At 31.2% G+C, this 22,854-nt stretch overlaps 1 protein-coding gene across 4 annotated transcripts in view; it reads right to left on the bottom strand.

The window, feature by feature from the left end:
- The window catches only part of LOC142322466 (diphthine methyltransferase), a 37,127-nt gene that overhangs the window by 5,682 nt on the left and 8,591 nt on the right, over positions 1–22,854 (bottom strand). Inside the window, exons 4-5 of one of the 4 annotated variants that reach the window (XM_075361574.1) lie at positions 16,792–17,205; positions 6,010–7,993 (exon numbers count right to left, since the gene is read on the bottom strand). In XM_075361574.1, the coding sequence (XP_075217689.1) occupies positions 16,797–17,205 (409 nt within the window). In that variant the 3' untranslated portion in view covers positions 6,010–7,993; positions 16,792–16,796. Of the gene's footprint in view, positions 1–6,009; positions 7,994–8,553; positions 9,610–16,791; positions 17,206–22,854 lie in introns of those variants that run through there. The other 3 variants (XM_075361576.1, XM_075361578.1, XM_075361577.1) reach the window with 3 other exon arrangements.

The raw sequence follows: 22,854 nt of genomic DNA, 5'->3' as shown, positions 1-22,854 counted from the left end.
AATGTAACTCCATCATCTAAACAATTTTATGTCACCAAGTGTGTTTAGACATTCTCTCCCACATTGGATCAAAGTTGTAAAACAGTCTCTGACAACAGGTTGCAACTTATCAACATTCCTTAATCCCAAATGGGAAATTTTGTTTCTTTGATTATGCTCCAAATTTTATTTCTTAGTTATCATAGGTTAAGTCTGAACTTCTAGGAGGCCACTGAATGTAGAACCCTTACTAATCCACCATACTTCAAAATGTTCATTTAAAAAGTCCCTAAACACCAAGTATAATGAGCTGGAACTTCCTTGTTATAAAATGGGAATTAATTCTAATCAATTAATTCCATATGGCTTCAATATTCCAACTGAAGAATAAAATAATTTTCAAGCATGTTAAAGTATGAAATGCTGTTAATACTTCCTTCAAAAATTTATATTCTCATCAGATACCATTGTCCCAATTATTACATACTGTGGATAGGTGTGATTTCCTTAAAAAAGTGGTGACTATTTATACTAAAGATTCTACCAAGATCTACTATTCAGGTAATTGGCTCTTGGAGAAGAAGAAAACTGGTTTAAGTTTCCCTTAAAGCTATATCCCAGAAAAAAAAGTTAATTAACATGGACAAGCATAAAAGGTTTTTTAACAAAGATCTTTTTTAATTGTCTTCTGAAATGTTGAAAGTTTACATATTTAGCTCTGCAAACCTTTTTGCTACTGACCTTCAAGAAGAAATTGTACACAGGATTCCTCAACATCACAGCTATTCAACAGATTATAGAGTTGTCGAAATAGTTTCAAAATCATGAACTGTTCTGATGGAAAAGGTTTTTTCCCATTTTTGAATTGTTACTACTGATACAGCTTCCATGCCAAAATGTTACACTAATCTGTTTCTTATGTTCTAATTTACATTTGTGTACGGAAATGCATCCAAATACTAGAAACAAGTCTTTCCACAACTGAATACTTGTATCTTCCATTCTAACTGTACAAAAATCCATTTCTTCCATTTTATACTGTACAAAATCAAAATTCTCACTGAACACATGAAAATAACATCAACTTCTATCAAACCTTGATACTTTGTTTAGTAAATAAAAACAGCAGATTCATGTTTACAATCCTGATGACATTTTGTTACTACCCTGTTTGAATCCCGGTCAGGGATGGCATTTTCATACGCTACAAAAATTGTCATTCATCTCATCCTCTGAAGCAATACCTAACGGTGGTCCTTGAAGTTAAAAAAAAAAAACAACCTGTATTTTATGTAACGGAAAGGGACTTTGTAGCTACTCAGTAGATCATTTAAAGACACTGCAAAAGGAAAAATAGATAATTAACTTCCGTCTGTGACCTGGGTCTAGGAATTTCAGCAGACACAAACACAGATTGCTCTGTCACAGGCGTAAATTTTGCAATTGAAATTCTTTTGGAGGATTATTATAAATTTAAATATTTCTAGAATTTTGAATGGTGTGACCAGAAATTGTTTTATTGTTATACTAGCAGACCCGGCAATGCTTCGCTATTGCTATATATATATAGCAGCTCTCTCTATATATATATATATAGCTCTCTCTCTCTCTCTCTCTCTATATATATATAGAGAGAGAGAGAGAGAGAGAGAGAGAGAGAGTCTAAATGAACACAATTGAAAATTTGATAAAAAAAAATAAAACTGAACTTCACAAATTTTACCTTTTACTTATTCTCCTTCCCCTTTTCCATTTCCAACTTCTCCCTCAACCCTCTCCCAGTTTCCTTTTTACCCTTTCCCATTTTCTCCTTTTCTCTTTCCACATTTTCCCTTTTACCCGCGTGCAAATTGGTCCATTAGTTTTTTGGTTTTTAGCAGACACACATACGAACATGGCTTTTATATAAATATATAACAAAAAAGTCTGTTTGTTCGTTTTGTAAATATCTCGACACCGGCCCCACCTAGGAGGTATAGTTTTTGCAAAAATATTTCTTTTCACGTAACTAATATTCATATTCTGAATATGAACCAAATCGGTCCATAAATATAATTTTTCTAAATATCTCAACCCCAGTGCCATCTAGCGGGTTCATTTTTTGCAGAGATAATTCTTTCCATGTAAGTAACATGTATTCTGAATATGAGGCAAATCGGACCATAAATACAATTTTTAAAAATATCTCGACGCCAGCGCCACCTAGCAGGTAAAAACTAGTTCAGAAACCTTCCCTGGCATGCGTCCAACCATTCCCCAAAATTTCATCCCTATCAGATGAACGGTTTAGGAAGGGATAAGAGACATACAGACAGACAAACATTCATTTTTATATATATAGATGATGCTTGGGTGCACATCTACAAGTGCCCAATATCTGGTAGGATATTCATTACTTTATTTCATAACAAATTCATTAAGCAGTAGGTTACTGTAATCTGGAACAGTATTAAGGGTAAAATGTTGAATTTTTATTTATTACTAATAATTAAAACAAACAAAACATTATTTAGTTATTCTTATTTTTCTCATTTTTGTGGTTACAAACTATGTTTATTTTAATGGTTTTATTAGCCAGTTATGTTTCTATTTGCTTGCTAATTCAGTAGTTTAGACTGCAGTTGTCAGTCATTTAATTTTTTTCTTACCAACCAGGAAGGTAACCTTTGGTCATGCTTGATTGATGCCGAGATCATAATTATACACAGCAATTTAAAGCAATAATTGCAGTTAAAAGACAAAGGACTTACTAATTCTGCTGTAGAAACATTATTATTATAATACTTTACAGAGAAAGCTTTCATTTTCATTTCTGTTCTGTAATATTTTTCTAATAAAGATAGCATTGAAATATTAAAAAGTTAGCATTTCTTTGACAATTAAATATTTTTGAAACAGCTAAAAAACAATTATTTACACAAGATTCTTTTAATTACTTCCAAAAATGTTCACTTCAGAAGTGTAAAAGACATATATTAATAAAATAAACTTTTGAAAAGAATTAATATTGCCTTTCAGAACTAACTGAAGCAAAAAATGATAGTTTTTCAATTCTTTAAATTTAGACTTTCGAAATAAGTAACAAATGAAAATCACCATAAAAGTGATCAAACCTTCATTTGGCACCACTTCAAAAAAAAAAATTAAAGAACTGAAAATATTACTTTGTTTTTTATTGTGGTTTCTTTTTTAAATTACTTTAGATTTGCACTTTTACTGTTATTTAATGCAAGGATAGGCTACAAAACAACATCAGTCTGTCTGTAGGTGAAGTAAGGCTTGGAAAGAGTGTTGAATTGAGAACCTCCATTTTTTAAAAATTAGTCATGTTAGTTACTTCATTTTCTTTTTTTAAAAAAATCTAGAAACCTTTAAAAACCACAAAATCTTTTATAGAGTTGTACATTATCACCTACACTTTTCAATAAATATAACCATTCATTACAAGATTGTGAAATCATATGCATAACATCTCAGAGGAGTATGATATTAATATGATGGAAAAATTAACTTACTTCAGAGTAAGCATGTGCCTATTATGACAATGATATTCTCTAATTGGATATGAATGGATGTTTTATGTATTTCAGTCAGATACCACTTTCATATGCCGCAGAATTGTATGAATGATGAGGATTTTCCTTAAAAAAAAGGCCTCAGCCTATTCTCATGGGGCTATTTAATATTCATGGGGTAAAAATTGTTTTAGTACACTTGCGTTAGTCATTCAAAATTACTGCTCATTAATGTGCAGTTCTAATGCTAGGTAAAGATATCTCAACCTACCTACGGATTTTGAACTAGGTGGACACTGATAGCCAGGAGAAAACCTTGAAATAAACCTACTTCTTTTAGATAGGATTTTGGGTCTTGTTTAATGGATCTTCTGCTATATACTTACTCTTGATCTTTTCCTCCCAATTTTGTTCTGGGGATTTTAGCCAGATGCTGTAAAGCATTTTCTGGATTCATGTTAAGAATGTGAGGTTATTTGAAGTTAAAAGGATATTAGTATTGTGGAATTTGTTAGGGACAACACTATTAATTGATTATCAGGAGATGTTTATTAAGTGAGATTAAACAAAAACACGAACTGAAATACTTATTAGTAAAGCTGGACCACCTTTTACTAATATTGTATAATTGAAAAATGGGTTATGTGAAAAGTAGGATTTCTAGTAAGGTCCTTCAAACAAGGTTGAAACATTAATTTTATTCTATAAACAATACTTATCATCAAGAGATGGTTGCAGTTTCTCCAAGTTTTTTTTATTACAATAAAAAAATGTAAAAGCTTTTTGCATTACAATTTGCTGTTAGCCAAATGTACAAGTTAAAAATAAGGAAAAAAGTAATAGAAAACGCGATTTTTTCACTGTGAGAGTGATAGCGTCTTGGTCTTTCATCCAGAGGTCCCAGGTTCAAATACCGGTCAGGCATGGCATTTTCACTATAAATCATTCATCTCATCCTCTGAAGCAATACCTAACGGTGGTCCCAGAAGTAATTCAAAAGTGTTTTAAATAAACAATTTTTTGAGCTCAAACACCAGAACGGTGATAGAATTTTAAATTTTAAACTGGCAAAAAACCAGATAGGTTTATCCCTTACCCAGAAAAAAATAATGAGCAACAAAATAGGAAAATAATGAGCAACAATATTCTGCCCTATAGAAAATTATGGAGGTTTTCAAAATTTTTTTAGATAAACAACAAAAGACTTAAGTAGAAAACATTTTTGAACTAAAACATATAATAAATAAAAACAACAATTAGTGATTGCTGAAGGGCAGAAATATCTGTTGTTGATGGCCAAAGAAATATTTCACACAAAAGTTGTTCTCAATTTTTTGTAATTTTATTTATTGAGAATGAAACATAAATGAGAAAATGGTAGAAAACCACTTCATACGAAAGAAGGATGGGACCCAAGCACAAGATTTAACAACCAAAATTAGACAAAGGTTGTTGAAGTTGTTGAAAATTGCATTTGCTTCAAAATAAGCAAAAAAAATGATGGAATATTTTTGAACCCCGAGGCATATTTTTTAAATGCTAAACAGCCTATCATTTTTCTCAATAAAAAATTCTCCTTTGGAGAATGTTTCAATAAAATTAAAACGGCAATTACAAAGTTAAAAAGTAAGAAAAGACCAGAAAAAATTCTAAAAATGACAGAAAATCTCTTTATATAAGATTATAAAATCTTTGATGTTTTAAGGGTGAGATTGTACTATGAAGGAAAATGTGCTGGTATAAGGCTACACTTTCCATTACTATACTCTTCAGAAACAGTTAATGGACTGATTGTAATAAATGAGTATACTTATATACATATACATATAATATATTATTTATATATATATATATATATATATATATATATATATATATATATTATAACACATAATGGAAAATAATTTATTAAGCTCACATAAAAGGTACTGTAAATCAGTAATCAGCAATCACGTTAGTTAAGCAATACAAAAGCAAATTTAATATAGATAATATACTTTCATAGCTAATCTTATTATTAAAAACACACACAACTTACTGTTGCACCAAACATACGGCAGTCTTGAGTTATGCAAACTGGTAAAATTAAATATGTAAAAATTAACACTGCAGTTAAATTAAATTCTAATGACATTTTAAAATATATCATATCAGAGTGTGAATAAGACTAGAAATAAACAAATCATTTACGAGTGAGATTCAAGGATATATACTCCCATTGAGATCTAAAATAGCTTTTATTATCAATGTTACTACAATTGACTGTGAAGTTACAAACAGAACATTACTGCACAATAACAAAGTAATAAATAAATAAACATTAATAAATAAAAATAACATAAATTAACATAGTAATTTTTTTTTGCTTCTGACTCTTTCATATTTTAGTTATTTGGCATGCAAATCAACAATATTAACTAAGAAACTTCATAAAATTTAATATAAATAATAGTCTTTTTTTTATTATATATATATATATATATATATATATTTTTTTTTTTTTTAATTAAAAAAAGAAATATAAGGATAATCTAATAAAATAATAAGCTTAAAATCAGTATTCTATTGCTTTATTGTGAATAAATAAGTTTATTTAATTTTTTTAATTAGCAGAAACATTTATTACATAATTTATAAAAACCATAAATATGGTCAATAGAGCATTATTTATGGTTTGAAAGAGGAAATTGAAAAAAAAAAATAGTGAATAAATAAAATAACCTTCATGAATTGTTATAAAATGCATCTTATTAATATTAATACAAGTACTTACTGTATTTTACTTTAATTGAAAAAAAAAGAAATATAGTGACTTTAAATTTGAAAAATAAAAATAAATTGATGAAAAAAAAATTTCCAGACACTATTTTAAGTATTTATCACAAAAAGCTCACCTTTCAAGAATTAAATCTTATAAACCATACCAAATAGAAAAAATTAATACAGGAGTAAAATGTTTTTCTCTCTTTATACTGTTGTTGTAAATAACAATATTTCAAAATCTACAGGAATTATGCACAAAAAAAAACTTCTACTGTTAACTTTTCTGGGTAATATAATTTATATATTTAGGTTTTGTTAAGAAATTATATAAAATATCATTTAAATTATGCTTACAGGATTTTACCTGTTATTTAAAAAGTAGTAATTTAATGTTCTTTTTCATAAAACAAAAAGCTTCTTCATTTCATAGTATATATAAAAAATCTTTTTCTATTAGAATCAGTGATTTAACAACAATATAATACTTACGTAGTTTCCAATTTTTAAAAACAAAATGGGAAAAGGGTTGTGAAAAATGGAAGAATTTCATGAAATGTTCTGGTAATCTAAGCTATCTGTAAGAACAGTGCAAAAACTTTATGTAAGCCTTAAATGTTGAACAGAATATAAACTTTGTACTTGTCTGCATAACTCTTTCAATGTTTAAAACTGTAAAGCGACTGTTCTTTTCAAACAGACAATTAAAAATTCTCATTAGTTTTAATGAAAATTCTTCTGTCTTTTCCCCTTCCTAAAATTAATAAAAACTGTAGAATTATAAACATACCATAAGTGTTATTAAAATAGGTTTTCCCTCAAAAAATTTCCTATCTAGAATGACAATTAAAATATGATTTTTTTTATTTTTTTTTATTAATGGCTGTCTCTTCAAAACCCAGATCAGGATAAAATGTTAAGTAGTTAAACAGGAAAAAATATTTTTAAGTATGTTTAAATGATTACATGTAATTTTTACATAATTTTTTAACATGTAATTTTCTATAACTTTTATAAGCATATCTTTAAATAAAAAGAAATTCACAACACAGAGTTATAATGCTGAACAAAGCTCAATTTTCCCAGAAAATAATATATAACAATTAAACAAAAATTCTTCTTTCCAGACACAGTGCTGTATGTACAATTTACATATATTATTATTTACAATTAGTACAATGTACACTGAACAGTAATAGAAGTTTGTAATTCTGGCTGGCTACCAGCATCTTGGAAAATGGTGAAAAAAACAAATTTCCTACAATTACTTGAAAATGTAAAAAGAATGTATAAAGTATATACACATTAAGCTTAAAAAAACTAATTATTGTTGCTAACACTTTATCATATAAAAAGTTGTTATTTAAATTACATTTAAGTTATATACATCATTTGTTGAATAATTAGAAACGAATCCATATTAAGTTTATGCACTATTTATTGATTGAAAAGAAACATTTTTGATTAGATAGATCTGGTAGCCTTGATTGTTCCAATTGTATTCCAGTTTAATAGTACATCGAATAGTAACACATTGAATATAAATAATACAAATAATATATCGAGTAGTTGTAATACATTGAATATAATTAATACAAATAATAAATCGAGTAGCTGTATACATTGAACAGAACTAATACATCATCCTGCCTCGTGTGTCTACAACAGAGTGTCCACCATAGAGGTGTGAATGGGTCTGATGAACCCTAGCGGCGACAAATGGAACTACAACAATCAAGCTATCATTACATTAATTTAAATTTGAACAAAATATAATATTAAAACTTAACACCATTAAATAAAAATAATGCCACAATATCAAAAAATCAGAGAGCCGGTGGTGTCAAATCAACAACTATCACAATGAATTAATTCTTTCACTTAACTATCACATTTATCATTAATCTAAACAATATATTAGCTTAAGGTTGTGATTAAACTTTTACACTGATGGTGATTGGAAGGTTGTACCTTTTTAAGGTCTGATGTGAAAGATTTATATCTAACATCCTGAATTTTTTAAAACTTTTTTAAATTTATCAACCGATTTTTGAAATGGATTTAAAATATCAGTACGTATTTAAACTGTTTATGTACACCCAAATAAAAAACCATAAAAATAATTATATTAAAAAACATATATTTTTCTTTTTTAAATTTACTAACATTTTCTTCTAAGAAACCTTATATAAATATAAAAAGACGGTAAATAGAAATGTAAAGAAAAAGTTAAAAAAGGTTTGGAATTTAAAAAGTGCTAATTTCAGTCATTATTTATAATTAGTTACCACGGGCAGTTTTGTAAAAATTAAGATAAATTTTTTGTAAAAATAAAAAAATGTAACTGAAATTAATTAGTTGGTAGCAAAAATTAAAATTTCTCAAATAACAAATTTTTTTTTGTTATATTTTAAGTAGCATTAATTGCTATGGTCAACAGCTACAAAAAAATATCAACAGGAACTAGTTATATAAATCACGGCTTTGGCAATTACTATTTTAACTTACTTTAGTTTCCAGGAGGCCACTACCTGATCTGCTTTGGGTGTTCCACAACATCTGGATATGGAATAACACTGATCAGTTTGTAAGAGGTGCAGTTTACTGTCTTATCCAGTATGGAGCTTAAAACTACTTTCAATCATTTCATTAAAACTAAAAGAATTTATGTATGCATTTTTTTTTTCAATTTTCACCCAGTAGAATTTTATTGAACAGTTTAAAACTGCAATGAGTTGTCATTTTTGTATACTATAATAATGTACTTTGTGGCTGTTAAGGTAACATATTTTAAGTTAAATGATAAAAAATAAAAAACCCACACTCAAACAAACTTATGATTCCATATATGTACGTATAATTTACATTTTTCGATCTTAAATAAATATGTTCATATACACCCAAATGATAAAAGTTATATTACAACACAGTAACTTTACATAATTAATTCGAAAGAACTCTAGGCAATCTTATTTCATGTAACAATTTCTCTAAAAAATTCTTTATTACCACACTACAAAGATCCAAAATTTTAAATCACAAAAAAATACTTAAAAATTACAATTAGGGTACTCTCCAAGCCAGGTTTTACACTACATACCATTAAGAAATTTTTCATTACAGTCATCATGATGGTATGTCAATTAATTTGTTGCAGACTATGTTTTACACATAAAATATTGCCAATGTGAACTGCTTCTAAATAGAAATACTAGTAATAGTCTTATAACATTATTGTCATAAATTATATTAAATAATTAGTAATAATATTCATAAGTACTAATATATAATTATATACAAATCTGAATTTCCTGGTATATATTTGTTAAGCAAATCTAAATAGAACGGTTGTTGCCTAAAACAAAAGAATCAGAAATAATTTAGAATTATTATCTAAATAATTCTTTAACTGATACTCTTAATGAAATCTGATTATGGCATATAGATGTAAACTTTTGAGATTACTGAATAATTTTGAGTAATAACCTTAAACTGAAAAGCAGTTTTTTAAAGATATTTTATACATATATTAATATTTTGTATCGATAAATAAATCAAGCTCATTCAAAGATATTATGTAGTTTGTGGAACTGAACTTCTAGAAAAGAAGGCTGAATGCAATTTATACAAATCACATTCAAAATACTCATGAATTAACTGTTAGAAAATGACAATAAGCCTACAGCATATAAAATTCATGTTAATCTTTAAATATTTGTTAAGACTAGTACTGCTTGCATTTTATCTTTTGCTTCTCTTCAAAATTATTGGAAAAAGACTTTTGATTCAACAAATTTGTCTTTTTAATTTGTGCCCCATCTCAAGCTGTCCATGGTAATGTTTCTGTTTGTATAGGAGATGTAAGAATGACAAATATCTTTAAGAAAGCATTAAGAATGAATGAACTTACTTTAAACAATGACATTTACATAACAGAGATGTTAAAATTCTGCTATTTCTCATTCATCTAAAAATTAGATGATTGCAAGACTATAAGAAAGTGGGTACAATTTTTTAAAAATCTGTTGCACGTGCGAGCGTACACACACACACATCTCTGATAATTTGTTTTACATATTTCAAATTTTGCCTACCTGCCTGCACAATCACATCTACCTATCCCTCCAATATCAAAGCAACTATTCCAGGATGCCTTAATAGGCCTATAAGTCTGTCTCTTCTTTTAAATAAATTTGGCCGCAATACCTCTTCATGTGTCATTTTATTCACTTCATCTGATTTTTAACATTCTCCTATAGCACCGCATTTCAAAAGCTTCAATCTTTTCTTCTGAAGTACTCTGATTGTCCAAGGTTCACTTCCATATAAAGCTACACTCTAAACATATATTTTCAAAAATGTTTTCCTGATGTTTAAATTAATTTTTGATGTAAGCAAATTATTATTTCTGACTGAAAGCTCGTTTCGCCTGTGCTATTCAGCATTTTATATCGCTCCTACTTCGTCCATCTTTAGTAACTATACTTCCCAAATAACAACATTCTTCTACCTCCATAATCTTTTCATTTCCTATTTTTATATTCAATGCCCCATCTACATTATTTCTACTACATTTCATTACTTTCTTTTTGTTCTTGTTTATTTTCATGCGGTAGTTGTTGCGTAGGACTTCATCCAAGCCATTCACTATTTCTTCTAAAACTTTTTTACTCTCAGTTAGAATTACTTTATCATCAGCAAATTGTAGCATCTTTATCTTTTCACCTTGCACTGTTACTCCAGATCTAAATTGTTCTTTGACATCATTAACTGCTAGTTCTATGTAAAAATTAAAAAGTAACGGTGATAGGGAACATTCTTGTCAGATTCCCTTTTTTATTATAGCTTTTTTCTTACATTCTTTGATTACTACTGTTGCATCTTTATACTTGAACCTTAAATTTTTTAAAATGCTGAACATTTTATTCCAGTCTATATTATAAAATACCTTTTCTAAGTCTATAGATGCCATGTATGCTGGTTTGTTTATCTTTAATCTTCCTTGTACTATTAATCTGAGCACAAAAATTGTTTTCCTTATCCCAATACTTTTTGTGAAACCAAATTGTTCTTCTCCTTCTTCCACTCTCCTCTCAATTCTTCTGTACAAAATTCTAGCTAAGATTTTTTACGCATGGGTAGTTAAGTTAATTAGTTGTTCTGTATTCTTCACATTTATCTGCTCCTGATATTTTTGTTATCATGCCTGGCCTTTATTTGACATCAAGTTAATTATTCTAAAATCACCTGACCAAAAGTTGTTTTCCTCTTCCCACTAATCCCTACTACACCTACATTTAAACTAACAATTTCCCTCTTTAAATTTTCTAACCTACCAACCTTTTTAGACTTTTAACATTCCATGTTCCAACTCATAGAATGTTATTTTTTAATTTTCTGGTGACCCCCTTCCTTAATAATCTCCACCTGGAGATCTGAAAAGGTGCCTCCATCTTTGAAACTGCAGAAAGCTAAATTTTCTTGAAAAAAGAAAAAACAGCCATCGTTTTCCATTACTTTCAGCTACAAATACTCAGAAGATAGAGTGATGTTGATATGGCCATAAGTCTTCCTGAGCTAAGCTCTTAACAACTACTAAACGAGCTGCTGCCCCCCCCCCCTCTTTCAGGAATCATTCCTTAGTCTGACTCTCAACAGATACTGACCATACTGTCTGTATCACAGACCACTCAAGCCATCGGCAAGGTCTCATTCATAGTGAGACATTATATATATATATCCTCTGAACTATACAATATATTTATTTTATTTTATTAGATCAGTAGGATGACTTCCACTGTATATGCAGGAGCGCTTTTGCGATTTACTCGCATCATCAGCTCCATTACATTACAAACTTCATACAATATAATAACTTAACATGCATTTATTCATTTTGTTTAATCTTTTTATTTTAAGAATTATTCAGTTAAATTAAAAATTAAAATCTAAAATTAAATTTTTTATATACGTATAAATATGATGTCAAGACATAAAATCAAATTAAAATAAAAAATTAAAATTAAAATCAAATAAAAATAATTTTAAGTAAAGCATTTATGCATGTTGTCCACTTAACTGAACTTACTTTTTTACTATACTGACTGAAATATATTAAATTTTACATCACTATCAAAACAGAAATGGTGGTGCCATCAATTTCAGCTTTCAAAATACTGTCATCCTCATATTTTGTCTGAAGGTTGATCATATTAAATTTATTTTTATTATTATATATCTTTCTAAAATATCTAATCCCTTACTATTTAAATTCATATTATATTTTTTAATATTGAAATATTATAAATTCATTGGACAAAATTGAATGTATAAAAAGAAGCTTAAAGACAATAAATATAATAAAATTGGTAATTTTAAAAAAATGAATAATAATTATATGAGTAATGAATTACACACTCAAGATGTTCAGTAGAATGACCTGGTGAGAGTTTGTCCAACGGCAGAAACATCAAAATTTACTCTGACCAACTTGCAAATCGACCATTTCAAAATTTTAAAATTGTTTAAAATATTAAAAAAAAAATAATTTTTATGAAATAAAGCTACATATCATCACAGAAATAGATGTTAATGAATATAGTTTATTTTTATTTTTTTTATAATTATGTGATAATCTTCGTAATTTCACGTTTTTTAATTTGAAAATGTGAAATGTTTGTTCTAACCCTGATTTTTTTCCTAACCCATTTACAAATCACGTTAATAGATAGCAATATTAGGTAGCAGTATTATACTTGAAATAATAAAATTTAGAAGAAAAATTTAAAAGAGATTATACTAGTTTTATTAAAAAAGTAATAAATAAAACAGAAATAAATTGGTAACATTTTTATTCAACAATTACAAATATTTGGTGGCACTGGGATCGCGACATTTCAAAAAATTGTATTCATGGTTCGATTTAGCTCATATTCAGAATATATTTATATATATATATATATATATATATATATATATATATAATTATGTGAAGACATATTTTTACAAAAAAATGAAAGATAAAGATTTTCATTCATGAAGCTCAAGTGCTTTATTTAATAGAATTTTGAAGTTTTTTTTTCATAAAAATAAGAAGAATCGTATTATTAACAAATAAATAGTTATTGACTAGATGTGATATATCGTCAAATCAACGAATCGAATGATTTCAGATTTACTTGCTCAGATTTATTTTTGCTGTTCTACTTGAGTTGAATCTTGCTCTTTAACTTTAAATTTTTTTCAGTGCATTTGGTAAAATCTTTTCAATTTGATCATCAGGTACACAGTATTAGTTACATAGGTAATTTTAATTATAATTCTGATGCTCTCATTGTTAACAATATTAACACAAAACAAAAATGCTTTTTAATGCTTTAGTGCATAACCTATCATTTAAAGTTTTTACCTTTGAATAAATAAGTAAACATCAACAATGAGTAATATTTAATGTTTTTTAATTAGGTCTTTGTTAGGTTGATATTGTAAATAAGTATACGTCTAATTCATATTTTTTCAAGTATATTATGATTTTAAAAATCAATTTAGTGATAAAAGGCTAAACTAAAACACATTCTTAAAATAACATAATTAATTATAAAATGAAATACATTCTAGCAAATAACATAATTTTAATTGATTATGTGTCTAATTTTATTAGGGACAATATTGAAATTTATAAAAAGAAGCTTAAAAACAATAAATATAATGAAATTGGTAATTTAATAAAAATTAATTATAATAATAAAAAAAAAAAAAATAATAATAACCACCACAGGTGATAATGTTTATGATAATTTGCAACTAGACAATATGCATGCAAATTTTGGTTCATTTCCTGATAAATGTATTATTTGATAAATTTAACAAATATGGTTCTTGATAATGATGTACAGTTTATTGTAGCTAATGTGTATAAGTTTAAGCTGGCAATGGATGACATGAATAATATTAAGAATATTGTGGTAGATTCCAAAATAAATATAAATAAATCAAATCCTAGCGATAAAGAAATTTTACAAAATAGGATTAGTAATAAATGATATAAAACGAGGAAATATAAACTATATAACTTTTATCAATTATAATAAAAAAGTAATTTACAACCTGAAAAATAAATTAAATAATAAAAATAATAGTATCAATTTGAAATCAGATAAAACTAATATGTTTGTCATCATGTATTCTGATAAATATAAAAATTTGATGGAACAATATATAAGGAAGAATGAGTTCAAGGGAATAAAGAACCCTGCTAAAAAATTTCTAAGAATTACTAAAAGTTTAATAATAAAATACCACATCATTTTCAAATATAAAAAAAAATTTAACATATCACACTAGGTTATAAAACCTTATGAACCAAGTACACCTATATTAACTGGACTACCAAAAATAAACAAACCGGGTATACCTATGTGATCTTTAATTAACTTCAAAACCGCTCCTTCTTACATTGTCACCAAAATAATTGATAAAATAATTAGAAACAAAATAAGTTAGGTTACAAATATAATATAAAAAATGGATACTAGTAAATAAATTAAAAGGCTTAAAAATTAGTGATAAAACTAGGGTGGTTAAGTATGATATTTGTAATACGTATCCTGATGGCCATGCTATTGGTGCCCGCCAAGGTAGTTGACAATAATGGCAGCGTGAGAATAGGATGGGTGTCGTGTCAAGTAGCCCTCAGTTCGGATATCAAATGGTGCTATAGATGTTGGGCCGTAAGCCACAAACAGAAAGCATCTTATTGTGATGGACCTGATAGGAGCAGATCCTGTTTTAGTGTGGAGAGTAACATAAGTTAGAATCAAAAATTTCGCACTGGAGGGTTGGAGTGCTAAACAGCTCCAGAATGATCAGGTTGATGTTGTCTAACACAAACAGAAACAATTTATCTCATTATCTAGTTGAGGAGATTGCTAAACGATATGATGTACACTTTTTTGTTACTAAACCAAATAGGTTTGCAGCTGCAAGAGACAGGTTGTGTTGGAAACTGCTTGAGAGAAAGTGTGGTATAGTGGCTGTCGAGCTGTCGCAGGTCGTACTTATTGGAGCATATATTGCTTCTAATTGTGATGTTGATCAATACGCTGAATTCATGAGGCATCTGCAAGAGATTGTTGCCCAAGCAACCAAAAGGGTAATTATACTTGGGGGCTTCAATTGTAAAACTGTTTGTGTTCATACACAAATTGGCATGGGAAGATCCTAACTGAAATGTTGCATCAGGTGGGACTATGCTGTGTTAATGATGATTGAGCCGCATTCGAGGCCAGAAGGCACACATCCATTTACTACCTTACACTACCTAAGTTAATTTTTATTTAAGATTATTTGCAAATAAAATGCATAAAATTGTTTCACTTAATCCCCTAAAATTGAATAAATATATAATTATAACACCAACTAATGCGGAGAGTGAGTACTTTAATCCAATCAGCAACTCATGTTTTAAGCAATTGGTTTCTGAGCAATTGGAATACACATAGTTCCCAATCACAGTAATCAAAACATCACAACATTAGGAATGTATAAAGTTTTGTCAAACTATAAAATATAATTAAGCTAACAAATCCCAGAGGTGAACAGTGTTCACATCATATCACTACCAATCACAAAACATTTTCTTTACCACTCCTAAGAATGTACAAAATTATTTATGTAACATGTTTACACCTATTATAATCTGGAGCTTGCATTAACTCCTTTCCCAATTTTCAGATATATTAACATTAACATATGAACCTCTGGATAGAAGAATTATATAGAACTCACCAACTTAGAGAGATTAACTGGACCAGTTAATCTCAGTTAATCTTTTTTATTGATCATCTTTAGTCTAAAATTCTATTAATAACTGATATTATTAGGAAAATAATATAAATAATAATATTATTAGAACAAATTCATCCTTGCTTGGAAGTTTACATTATTAATAACTTTTAATGTTCTTGTTTTACTATACAAGATTTAGATAAAATTATTTTATAAACATGATTTTTCAAAATATCTAAATTCAAACATGAGAATTGTTTAACAGAATCCATTCTTCAATCTCTAACCATGAACCAACAATAGTCAACTTTAATAAAGTTTGACTTTATTAAATTCTAAATTTAATTCTAGTCTTTGGATTGTGTAAATCAGTTGAAAAATGTTTTAGTTACGAGTACCTTTCAATGATTTTTGTGTCGAAAGGCTACCACAAGCAGTCATACTTAAGAAACAAAAATTTAAAACTGCAAAGATGTATATAATTAAAAATATTGAATACAAGAAATTTTGTTATTTTCTTTAACTTTTTTAATTTTATTTTTTGAGTAGAAAAGAATGTAAGGGATCCTTAGTATCATTATAATTTTTGTAATTAAAAGAACAACCTGTATTTTAATTGATAGGTGGAACACAACTACATCTATTTAACCTTCATACATTCAATATCTAGATTTATTTTTAAAAACACCTGTTAACTGAGAGTAATTAATCGTTGTTAATAAAAAAAATGTATTTAATAAACAATGCTTACCAGTATTACAATAGCTTATCATTAGAACTGATGAACGTAGAAACACATAATTTATGATCATAAAAAGAACAAGTCCCAATAAGTTTCAAATCTACGAGAGTTTGTTGTACGTGCAAATTTAATTTATTAGAAGATATAAAATTCAACAATTTTTCTTTAAGAAATGTTTTAGATCCATGACACCAGTCAGCTCCATAAGCTAAGCTTTCATGTTCATTAAATTCTGCAACAATTTTGGGATCACTTTTATCAATGGCATCCAAAACACAAAATCCATTGTACATACAAGCAGCTAAAAGATGTTGTCCCTTACTCGGCTCCCACTTCAATCGCCATACTCCACCACCAACATTAACTGATCCAATATTGCGTTTCATTTGCCTAGTATCCCAGATAAAAATGTTTTCATCATAACTGCAAGCAGATGAAGATAAGAATTTTGGAATTTATAATCCAATCTTAGTTGATTACTGTCACATTAAAATTATATTAATAAGAATAGCACTAATAAAAAATGATTTTATTTTAATACAATCTAAAAAAAAAAAAAAAAACACAAAAAGAATGTACAAAATGTTTTATGAAACAACATGTTTTCATCTACTGTAATCTGGAGCCTGCATTAACTTTATAATATACTGTTATGACATTTAAAAAATATATATTATTTAAATTATAAAAAAATTAAATGCAGAAGAATTTATTGAAATTTATATGTTATAGACTACACATCTTCTTTATATAATAATAATATAATATCCTGCAGGATATGAACAATTTATTGATTAGGAAGTGGACATATACCAAACTTAGAGCTGGCGATGTGGCGGCCACGGTCGAAGTTATTTGCAGGTGTAACGGAGACCTTTCGTTGTCCACATGCCCCCCGCGATGGCAAGCATGCAGTTAAGGTGCCCATGTTGTTTGGAGCATGGGAGCCCTGAAAGCCTCGGTGTGTAAGGGCCTGGAGTCAGTGCAGAGACTGCGCATCTGCTCTCTGCCAGGACATATGCCGGTTCCACCGGAGTACCGGAACAGACCTCCAGGGTTGGTAGCCCTGGAGTGGGGGTGTACCCTGGCGGCTAGCCTTACTACAGAAGGGATTTATTGTTCATGCAAACTGAACAATTAAACATGGCAGAGGGTTCACGCAAACACCCTCGTTTAGAACCAGCCATTTCGCCTGAGGCAAAACGGAGAAAAAGTGCGGAAACTAAAAGGATAGAGATTGAGGCTAGAAAAAGCTTACAAAAAGCTTTTTTCAAGAGCAATAATGCACCGAAACCTAAATATTTGGTTATTACCAAGGAGGATGGAAATTTTTCGAAGGTGAGTCCTTTTCTCATCGCTGGGGAGATAACCAAATGCGCTGGTGGCCCTGTAAAAGAAATAAGGAAGACCTTCATGGGACTTCATGTTGAGACTGTAAATGATGTCCAGTCTCAAAAGATTTTAGGGCTTAAAAAGATTGGAGAACTGGCTGTACATGTTGATCCCCACGGTACGCTCAACACCTCAAGAGGTGTGGTCGTCTGTCGGGACCTTCTAAATTGTACGGAGCAAGAAATTGTTGAGGAGTTGTCAACGCAGGGAGTCATAGAGTGTCGCCGATTGAACATGAGGAGGAATGGCGAAGTCCTACCTTCAGCCTCTCATGTTCTCACATTTAGCCGGCCTACCTTGCCGGAGAAGATTAGAGCGGGGATACATCGATTGGATGTGCGGGCATTTATCCCGCAACCAATGCAATGCTTCAAGTGCCAACGTTTTGGCCACACCGCCATCAAATGTGAGAGAATGCAAATATGCGTGTGCGGCGAGGAGGTGGATGAGGGAGAGCCGTGTAAAGAGCCCCCTACATGCATCAATTGCAAGGGACAGCATTCATGTAGATCCAGGAATTGTCCTGTCTACAAAGAAGAAGTAGCTGTGCAGGAAGTTAAAACTCTGCAGAAAGTCAGCTACATCGAAGCCAAAAAGATTGTTAATGCCCGCAAACCCAGAGCAACAACATCTTATGCTCAAGCTGCGGCTACTGTTCCTGCTCCTGCTCCAATTGCTGTAGATGAAAGTTAGCTCATCAGTAAACTTGCTCCGACCTTGGCTAACATGATTGAAAGAATTATTGACAATAAAATGAAATCTTTCAATATTAAAGATCCAATAAAACCAAGGATATTAGTACAGCCTCTTCCCGAAGATAAAACAGCGAAAGCTGCTCTCGCTCTGAAGAAAACGGACGCCAAAGCAGAATGCCAAGTCCGACTTAGTGAGATTCTTGATGACAAGAAAACGATAATACCCACAGAGACTGTTATGGAGGCTCCCAATCCTCCTGCAACTGAAGTGGCCTCTAAGCCTCAGAGGCCACAAAAATTACACAGGGGGGGCGAGTGTCCCCCCTCCCACAGGCGGTGACCGGTGCGCCCCCCGTGTTGGGGAGCGGCCAGGTTGCCGCCTCTCAATCGGCGCCGATCCATGCCCGTCGTCGTCGGCGGCTTCGGTGGTCTCCGATTCGGAGACCGGAAGCTACACCGGCGACGACGTTCTCCGCGAACATGATGCCGTTCGCAATATGGAGAAGAAAAGAAAAAAAGGATGGCCGAAAGGAAAACCTAGGACATAATTTAATTAAAAATTAGCGAGTCGATTGTACAATGGAACATCAATGGATGTTTTTCAAACATCCATGAGCTCCAACGCTTGGTACATGACGTAGACCCGATTTGTATATGTCTGCAAGAAACGCATTTCCGCCGAAATGAAAATTTTAAATTAAAAGGATTCGATATATTCGGCGAGATCAACCGCCAAATGTAAGAGTTAGAGGTGGAGTAGCTATATTAACATCGACTAGAGTTACCACCGAAGCGGTTGTTCTAAACACAAACCTACAAGCGGTCGCCGTTAGAATGAAGCGTCCGCTCCAGGTCACTGTCTGCAGCATATACTTGCCGTATTTTGATTGGAATAAGGATGACATAGCAAGACTAATTTCCGAGCTTCCCCCACCTGTTTTACTGGTGGGTGACTTTAATGCTCATAATTCTCTTTGGGGATCAGATCGAGTAGATCCCCGTGGAAGAGAACTGGAAGGGTTCCTGATGAATTCAGAACTTATTATTTTAAACGACGGATCAGGAAACTTTTTCAATGCCAGAGATGGATCGACGTCCTGTATAGATCTTGCTCTTATAAGCGGATCGATAGCACCGAGGTACAGCTTCCATGTCATAGACGATCTGCATGGAAGCGATCATTTCCCGGTCCAAATTGTAACTGATGTTACAAGAACAATATATTCCATCCCTAAAAGATGGTTATTTGAAAAGGCAGACTGGACGAGCTTCACAGCTAGAACGATACTCCCGGAAACAACTGGAGTTATCGGAGACGATGTCGACGCCATAACAAATGCAATAATTGAATCGGCATCGAGATATATTCCCAAAACATCTGGGAAACTTACGAAAAAACCCGTTCCATGGTGGAACGATGAAATAAGTGAAGCTATAAAAAGAAAGAAAAGGGCGTATAACTCCTTTAAGAAGCGTCCTAGCATAGAAAATCTTGTTGCCATTAAGAAATACAGGGCGTATGTAAAACGTCTTATGATAGACTCGAAAAAACGATCCTGGCAGCAATACGTGACATCCATCGACAAAACTACTACTGCATCAGATGTTTGGAGGAAAGTGAAGGCGATTTGTGGGCGTAATAATTTTGCTCCCATAACTAGCCTTCAAGATGAAGATGAAATAAAAGACACTCCATATGAAATTGCAGAGTTGTTATCCAATCACTTCGAAAAGGCCAGCAGAACGGCAAACTACGAGGAAGGTTTTCGATACAAAAAAGAACTCGAAGGTCTACTAAATTTTAGAACTGAGTATAGTTACTCATATAATGAACCATTTAAAATGGAAGAATTCGCGAAAGCGTTGGAAAAAGCAGGTAACACAGCTGCTGGTCCGGATGAAATCCATTAAAATATGATCAGGCAGCTGAATACCACTGCAAAACGCAGATTATTAGAACTTTATAATAAAATATGGCGCGATGGAACGTACCCGCAGCAGTGGAAAAAAGCTCATGTTGTTCCAGTACCAAAGAAAAATAAAAATTTAACAGATCCCAATAGTTATCGTCCTATTTCTTTGACGTGTGATATTGGAAAAATACTGGAAAAAATGATTAATAATAGACTCGTCTGGGTTTTGGAAAAAGAAAACCTGATATCACCGTATCAAGCAGGTTTTCGGCAATACCATTCTACCACTGATCAAATGATCAGCTTAGAGGACATTATATATAACAGCTTTATTAAAAGGAAACATTGTGTCGGAGTCTTCTTTGATCTTCAGAAGGCTTTCGATATGACCTGGCGTCATGGTATAATGCTCCAGATACATGAATGGGGCATTCGTGGCAATCTGCCTATACTGCTCAGCAACTACATGAATGACCGTACCTTCCAAGTACGCGTCAACAATGAATATTCATGTGAAAGAATCTTGGAAAATGGCATACCGCAGGGTTCGCCGTTGAGCGGTACCTTGCTTACCATTGCCATTAATAAATTGATACTAGCCATTCCAGTAGAAATCAGCAAAAGCGTCTATGTTGATGATCTGGCAATTGTGTACGCCAGCAACAAGACTGCTATGGTGAGGTACAAATTGCAACGAGCGATCAATGCTCTAAATGAAGTTGCAAGGAATAACGGATTCCAATTCTCAACAGAGAAAACGTGCTGTGTACACTTTTGTAGGAAGAGAATTCCTCATCAAAGTCCTGCGTTGACAATTGACGATAATCTAATACAATATAAAGATAGCGTAAGATATTTAGGACTAGTATTGGATAAATCCCTTACATGGGGATTACATATACAGGACTTGAGTGATAGACGCAAAAGGGCCCTAAACATTATAAAATGTTTATCGAATTTAAATTGGGGCTCAGACAAAGAGACATTATTGAGATTGTATAAAGCATTGGTTCAATCTAAACTAGACTACGGATGTATCGTATATTCATCCGCTAGAAAGTCGCACTTAAGAAAGTTAGACGTAGTTCATAATAGCGGAATAAGATACGCAACAGGTGCTTTCCGCACAAGTCCGGCGGCTAGTCTGATGTCTGAAGCCGGAATAATGCCACTACATTATAGAAGAGAGATCCTCTTGTTAAGATATGCAGCAAATATATGGGCTTTCCCTGCTCATTTAAATAATAAATTGTTTACGAATCATCCCATGGCTGCATTATACGAACGTCGTGCTACCTATTCCAGACCAGCCGGAATTAGGTACCACGAATTAAGAAGAAAATATGAAATTGCTATACCAGAGACTCTAGCAATTTCTACTAGAGAAATACCGCCATGGCTCTTGCCAGCGGTAAATACAAGTTTGGATCTCTCTCAAGGAGAAATAAAAAAGAAACCAGCAGTGATCATCCAGCAGGAATTTTTGGCAACCGTCAGTAATTACGAAGAACATATTCAAATTTATACTGACTGTTCTAAAACCGAACATGGTGTTGGATGCTCGATATATGTAAATGAAGAAGCCCACTTTTGGAGACTGCCAGATGTGGCCAGTGTCTACACGGCAGAACTCACTGCAATTCAGCAAGCTCTTCGCTACACTGAAAACTATTGCGAAGAGAGAGTGCTAATATGTTCCGATTCATTAAGTGCACTCGTCACAATTCGGAACAAGAACATTAAGGATGTCCTAATTGCAAACATCCTGTCCATTTTATACGTACTAAAACAACGAGGACAGCGATGCGTATTTGTATGGACTCCGGGGCATGCTGGTATTACAGGTAATGAAATCGCAGACGAAGCTGCCAGAAAGGCAACAGTCTGCGATGATTTGGATGCATTTCCTGTAAGAGTGGCAGATGTTAAAAACCGTCTAACAAACATGGTAAAAAACAAGTGGAATGCTGAATGGAGGAGATTAAATACAAAATTAAACACAGTAAAATCTTCTCCTTATAAATGGAAAAGCGACTATAAGTTGACTCGCCGTGAATAAGTAGCGGTGACCA

The sequence above is a fragment of the Lycorma delicatula genome, chromosome 3 (genome assembly GCF_047948215.1).
Source record: "Lycorma delicatula isolate Av1 chromosome 3, ASM4794821v1, whole genome shotgun sequence".
Lineage (NCBI taxonomy): Eukaryota > Metazoa > Arthropoda > Insecta > Hemiptera > Fulgoridae > Lycorma > Lycorma delicatula.
The sequence above is the reverse complement of the archived record's forward strand: the minus strand, read 5'-3'. Positions and strand labels throughout refer to the sequence as shown.